At 37.6% G+C, this 7,196-nt stretch overlaps 1 protein-coding gene across 1 annotated transcript in view; it reads left to right on the plus strand.

Annotated features, from left to right (window-relative positions):
• The first annotated feature begins 1,154 nt into the window (after nt 1-1,154).
• Nucleotides 1,155-7,196, plus strand: part of LOC122535651 — a 20,668-nt gene continuing 14,626 nt past the window's right edge. The window contains exons 1-4 of the mRNA XM_043667364.1: nt 1,155-1,255; nt 2,989-3,139; nt 4,658-4,894; nt 6,425-6,505. Coding sequence (XP_043523299.1) covers nt 1,155-1,255; nt 2,989-3,139; nt 4,658-4,894; nt 6,425-6,505 — 570 coding nt within the window. The remainder of the gene's footprint in view (nt 1,256-2,988; nt 3,140-4,657; nt 4,895-6,424; nt 6,506-7,196) is intronic.

Consider the following 7,196-nt stretch of genomic DNA (forward strand, 5'->3'; position numbering starts at 1 on the left):
CTGAGCCTATTTCCTATATCGGACAGAGGGCCGGTTTATAAAGTTCACCCGGCAAAACGACGTACTTGAGTGACGTGCAGTCGGATCATACTCGTTAATAAGTACCGGGTGAACGCACCTAAAGCACAGAAAACCGCTTCCATGATCCTCTCTCCCTCTTTCTTCAATCTATGGATAACAATGTTGAAAGCTTCTCTCACTGTTTTACTATTTATATTTTTATATTTTACTATTTATACTATTTTATATTATTTTACTATTTATATTTTACTATTTATATTCTTTCTCTTACTGTCTTTCTAATTTTTCACTGGTACAATAGAGTTACAATTTTTCACAGACTCTTCATTTAGAAATTTATTTGTACGTGTTACTAAATTTTTGTCTTTCTTGTTCTTCGACGTAAGTAAATTTCTAAATAAAGAAATCCCTTGATTATATCAGTCCGCGTCGTGTCGGAGCGACTACTGTTCTGCATACTGTTCAGGTTAATTGTCGCGTTGCTGAATGCAACGTGAGTGAGAGACGATTAAATCGCGTCTATTCTCGGAAGGTGGAAATCCGCCATAGGCGACGAAACACGGTGGCTGCGAGTCGTGCCAAAGTATCCGCGACATTTCATAAACACGAAATCAATTTTAATCCTCGCCAAGCCGGGACCGTTCTCCTCGCCGGCCTGAACAGCACTTATTTATAACTATAAGCACAACCGGGCCACTTCCTGCACGGCTCTCGACCGCGAATCTTGCATCCTTGCTATCACTTTGTAACTGGGGAAACATTAATAGACTACATATGTATGTTCGTCTTTCTGTACAATTACTAATACATTAATCGCGAAATTGTCGCGAACTTTGTGGCGATGTGTAATTCAAGGTCAGTTGCTGAAGTATTTTTAGATTATAATTAAATAGGACTTCTGTTTCATTTCTATTTTCTAATTTTATTCCTATTGTATAATTAACAAATATTGCAGATGTGAGTACTTTTAATTTGTTAATATCTCTCAACCTCGATGTCTGAAAATAGCAATGATATGTATTGAACGACATTGAATACGATCTCCGAGTCTTTAGTTTCGCATTTTTATCGTTAGTGTTTTTTTTTTTTTTTTTTTTTTTTTTTTTAAAATACGATTGTCAGTGTTCCTTCATATGGCTACAGTGCAATATATGTTGCTTCCATATAGTATCACTAATGAAATAGATTTACCATTCACGCCTATTGCACATTCCTGTAATCTACAACAAGTCCAGTATAATTTTACGTAATAGCTACATACATTCACCTAATTTGTTTTATCCGCGATTCGGCTTGAACTCACTGTCTGAGATGAGGTGTTAACGCACGTTTTCGAAACAAACTGTATTCGAAAATTTGGAGCATATTGGAGTTTATTGTACAATTAAATAAATATTTTATATGTAATACTTTACACATATTTATATATATTTCAATTCTAATTAATTACATAAATGTGATATAATATATAATAGGATCACTCACAATTTTCAACATCTTCCGGGTTTTTAATAAAATTGAAAAGTCTGAATTTGTTAACTATTAAAATCCATATATATATATAGATATTGTGATATTCTTATTTCTCTCTAAAAAAAAAAAGGAAAAATTTACAAAGAAGATTCATTTTCTCCAAAAGACAGAAGATGCTCCAAAATTTTGCGCAAAAGTATACACATGTCGTAACGCGTGGATATTTCCGATTTCTGAAAGTCTATTAACCATTCCTCTCTGTCATTCGCCATTCACCTTGCATCGAGAACGTTAGCGAACCGCGTTTGCTCTCCAGAAACTGTATTACATTCCCATATCGTCCCTGAGGGACCATGCGATTCCCTTTTCCACGATTCGCACACCCTCGAGGCGTATTAAAAGTTTGATCGCGTACAACCCCTCGTCATCCCGTCTCTTCTTCTTTCTTTTTTTTTTTTTTTTTTTTTTTTTTTTTTTTTTCCCCCCCCTCACTGTTACCTCTTTGTTAGCAAAGTTAGATAAATTTGGATAGACGAACAGTGAAACTGGAATGCGTTCCCGATTTCCATGTCGTGTAATTTCGGCTAGTTTACGTTCAACTTTAGCGTACATTGTAGCATAGTATGGATGTTTCGTGGGTTTGGTACTCGGTGAAAGTAAATGCGTCGACGTGTTGTGCAAAGTGTGTGTGTATGTGCAAACACATGTTCCGCAGGTTCTCTTCTGAACGTTTCCTTCGATCGTGTCTATGGATCACACGAGTTAGTTTAGTATCGCTCTGTGAAAGATACTGATTTTCTTTATCGTTTCTTACAGTTTGCGATTTTTTTTCTTTTTGATTTTTGATTTTATAAATGTTACTTGCACCTCTTCTTAAGTTTACGTCACATTGTTGATGACTCTGGATCGAGAAAAATTGGATTGAAATTTGTGATGAAGTACTGGAAACGTTCGAAAACGTTTCTTTGGAATATTAATTAGTAGACTGTAGATTTTTGTGCAAATTTATATTTTTGAGAGTGTAATTAACCTGTTGCCTGCGACAATAACATTTCTATTGCTATAAATATTTTATAATATAAAACAAAATTTAATAATATGAACTATTTTGTATTACAGATTTAATTACATATTGTTACATTTCATACACACAATATTGTGGAAAAATTAAATATTTCGTTCCATTGGTAAAATGTAAAAAATTCTCCCAATGAACGTCAACGTGTTGAAAAAGCATAATCTTGACGAAAAATTTTACTTTGAATCTTTCACATTTATTCTTTGCAATCTTACACTTTCAAATTTTCTATAATTGCGTAAAAGTCTGCAGTTTATTAATTACAGAAGCGTTTGGAAACAAAATGGTGTCCATTCTGGCATCGTTCGTTCGTTTTGACGGAAGTGTCGCGATTCAGTTAAGTGTCAGCGAAACTTAGGATGCACTATCCTCGAGGCACGATCGTGCACCATTAGGCAAAAAGATATACTATATAGACATCGTGGAAATTTGCCCGACGTGGCACTTAAAGTGGCGATCTTTTGTGACCCGCAGGCTAGATTGGCAGAGCTCGATACTCCGCGACGATTGGAGAACCTTCAGAAACTCGAGGAACTGAAGAAGCACCTGATGGATCTCGAGAAGCAGGTAAAACTCACTTGTGATATTTTCTAGAAATTACGGTTTTGAATTGGAGTTTCCTATTTCACGAATACGATACAAGTGTATGTGACATATTCAAGGTTTATTTTGTGCGATTATTAATGTATGAGATGCTCGAATTTACGCACGTCATTATGGTATCCTAAATTGCAGTAACCAACAATAAAAGAATAATATAATCAGACTGTTTTGATATTAAAAGAATATATATTTTCTAGGAATTAATATGTTTTATTGTTACAGTATTTCAGCGCTTAAAAGACATCAATAATTTAGAATATCATATACATAATTGTTTCAGAAATTACGTTCGTAATATATTCACTAGAGGTGTGCGAGAACTTTTCGAAATTTTCTAGAACCCAGCTACCGTTTCTCGAACTACTCTACAATGCTGTACAACAGCCTACAAAATATGTAAATACACAGTGCAATTTCTTCTGCCAGTGAAATTATTGGAAACACGGATTCTAAGAATCGTGTGACCTGATGTAAACGAACGCGTGACTGCGTGCTTCGTACTTAAATATTATGTACGCTGTTGAGAACAGTATCGCTGAGAAATTCGAGGAGCTCGGACGTATATTTCAAAATCTGTGTGAATTTAATAAAGATTGAAAATCTTTAAAAAAAGTGTCGAGTGATAGTGAAAGAAAAGTTGTGGTAGCAGGAAGTAGTGCAGAAGACATCGTATAAAGGAAAAAGGTAAAGAGAAGCTCTGTTTGGGAACATTTTCGGGAAAAAGATGATACAAAGGCGGAAAATGCACGCATTGTCACCATGAATTGAAAATTAAATATGCAAATACTACTAGTTTATTACGCCATTTGAAGCATATCCATCCAAACATAAGTATATGTACTAGAAAAGAAACTGAATCGATATAAAATTTGTCGCATGTACAAAATGATACGCGAAAGATTGTTAAACCAAAAGATATAACAGAAGGAATTGCTCAAATGATGGTTCTAGATTTTCGAAGTTGAAAGTGTGGGCTTTAACGAATTATTTAAGCTTGTTCCCAATCCTTTCCCAAATCCCAACTCTTTCGGGAATCCCGATAAATTCGAGACTATCAAAATTTCCTTGGACCCGACCCGATATTTCGGGTTCTCGCACATCTCTAATGTTCATATATTCGAATTGTTATACATTCAATTATACTGTATATTTTAATACACGTGAAACTTTCAAAAGAACGTCACTTTTATCGATTCTGAACTTAAATCTTGAGTTGTAACACTCTACGTTTCACCTGAAACACGCCAAAAAAAAGAAAAAAAAAAAAAAAGATCAATACCGTCGAAGTTGCGCGATAAATCAACGAAACGAAATTCACTTGGACATTCGGCTCGCTTAATTATTCCGTTCCGAGTTTCCCGGGGATCGAGTTTTTCAAGCGTGGCCTGGCTAATTGAGAAACTTCGAAGCAAGACGGGATCGAGACCACCACCGCGAATTCCACGGGACCGGGTATCACTTTGTCGTGTTACTTTGTTGAAGTACGAGAAGGGCAAGCCGCTGGTGAACCTCGTGGACAATATGGTGAAGTTGGGCTCCCTGTACAATCGCAACACTGCCAATGGGACCAACAGTGTCTCGGGTTCCCGACACGACCTGGCACACGACAATTCCAGGGATCATCGTTTGGAATTCAATCAGAAGGTGCAGGAGCAACGTTTGCTCGCCGAGGAGCGCAGGGACTGGGATCGATTAAGTCCTGACCATGGACAATTACAGGTATTGATTCCCGTGTGTTATTTAAACGCCGCGTTTATTCATTTATTCGCTGGGTAATTAACATTACCATCAGGTATTCTGTGTACACACAATTGAAGAAACGAATTAAAGATAAAAAAATCTCTGATATGTGAACCTTTAAGCATAACATAAATAAATCGAAGAATTTATATAGGTTCGAGTAAATGGATCAAAGAGTTCCATTCAATCGAGTGCTGACTGATGTTTGACTCTGGATAAATGGAAACTCGCGCGAACGCGGTTCTATCGTCTCATTTATTGGCATTGGTATATTTCGTGCGTCTGAGAAACGTCGAAAGTAACGATCTAAAGTTGGAAATACGAATTCCATAAAACATCGGGAGAATCTTCGCGCGGAAAAATGCCCGGACACTTTGGGTCAATACCACCTATCCAATCGCAATCCTTTTTATACTCGCTGAGAAGGGGCAGACGCTCACTCGACATCGAGTTGCTTGGCCTGGCTTCCGTCCTGGTGATCGTAACAAATACCGCGAGAGGAACTCTGAGCCGCGTTTTCTGGGAAAACTCGCTGCCTGCGCGAAACAGCGTGAAAGAAAAGCGGTCGAGTTTAGCAGCGCGCGGGAAAAAGAGAGGAACGGAACATCGACAGAAACCGGAGATTTCGTTAGAAATATATCAAGAATTATTTCCCCCTTTGTACACGCCCGCTGTAATAAATACTTGCTTTCCGAGCCGTGGCGCGGTCGGACGCGCGCGTGCACTTTACTGAAATTGCGTTACGAGAGGAAACGTCGCGATAAATACGAATTACACGCCGCAGAGTCCCATAACGGTGCATAATGCTAACGTGAAAATCGAGGCGTGGCTGGGAGACGTGGCGTGGGTTGGAAAAACGCGCGGGAAAATTACGAAGCCGGCCGTCGAATACAGTTAAAACTAGAGATACCTGTATTTCGCGTGTGCACGCGTGACGAGCGAATCTGGATGTCAACTCGTACAGTTTTTTTTTATATATTCAATATATCGGTGCATTACTGTTTACGTATGTTTACGCGTGCACGTAAGCGCAGTTTATTTGTACGTTTTATGAAAGAAATCATTCATTTAAATCTCTTTTAAAAATGTGTAAAATTATTTCGACCACTTCGGCAGTCCCGGCGCGTTAAGCTTCGAATTTTAGAATATGTAGATTCGAAGTGCCTGAAATTCCATCGCTGTATTTTAATATACGTCCAAAACTGCGATTTATAATTGAAATCCTTTGTGCAGTTGGCTACACGTGCAATAAAACGCGTCGAACCGGTCCGATGGAACATTATATTAAAAACCGTGGTTGCGCGTGGTATGCAGGCGCGTGTATCTCTCCTTTTTTCTCCCTTTTTTTTTTTTTTTTTTTTGAATTCTTTTCACCGATCCGCAATTACGACACGACGACCATCACTCGTTCTAGTGGAATCGCGATTCCGGTTGAAACGCGACTCCCTGGCTGCATTGCTGGTAAGCAACACTTCAAGGTTAACTCACCACGTTGGTTCTGTGTCGTAGGCCAAGGTGCAGCAGCTCTACAAACTGGATCGCCTGCTCCAGGAGGAATCCGGAACACTTCACAGTCTTCAGCAAGACAAGGCGAGTAACACGATCGTAAAAACGCGCGCGTTCTTTTTTGCTTTTCTTCCTGTCGTTCGTTCCCGATCTTTTGGAGAATCACGGAGAGAACGTAGCGGAGCTTGGATCGTGCACTTGTGAAATTTGAAAGAAACGTGATTATCTGGTTATCACTGCGTGTAAAATGTTGCGGTGACACTCCTTGACCAACTGTGAAAATTTTTATTTATTTTCGTTATTTTCGTAACATCGGAGGAGAGCATTCGTAATTTTGTGTCGTTCTTTCTCATTCACAGTGACAGTGTGCTGTATTGTATAAATTGTATGTTCCTTATTACAAATTTTATTCAGACAATGCATTGTGAACTAGTGCGTGCTGATAACAATGAGAGGTTAATGATAAGACCTCTGGGCAGACGTGGATAGGGAAAAAGGTATAAATCGGAATTATTAGTGTTGCAGAGAAGCATTTGTAATATTTAAAGTACAATGAAAGATCAGTGACTTTACATCGTTATGATTTTTAAAATTTCGTTTGTCGCGAAACATGGTAAATTAAATTCATCCATTATTTCTCAATCTATAGAAGATTTAATAATAAAATAACGAAAGTATATTACAGAAGTATGTATGAAATACATATATTCACACAGAAATATGTAGACATAGTTTTTTTTTTTTTTTTTTTTTTTTTTAAAAAAAAAAATTTAAA

The sequence above is a fragment of the Frieseomelitta varia genome, unplaced genomic scaffold (assembly GCF_011392965.1).
Source record: "Frieseomelitta varia isolate USP_RPSP 00005682 unplaced genomic scaffold, Fvar_1.2 scaffold_751, whole genome shotgun sequence".
NCBI classification, from domain to species: Eukaryota; Metazoa; Arthropoda; class Insecta; order Hymenoptera; family Apidae; genus Frieseomelitta; species Frieseomelitta varia.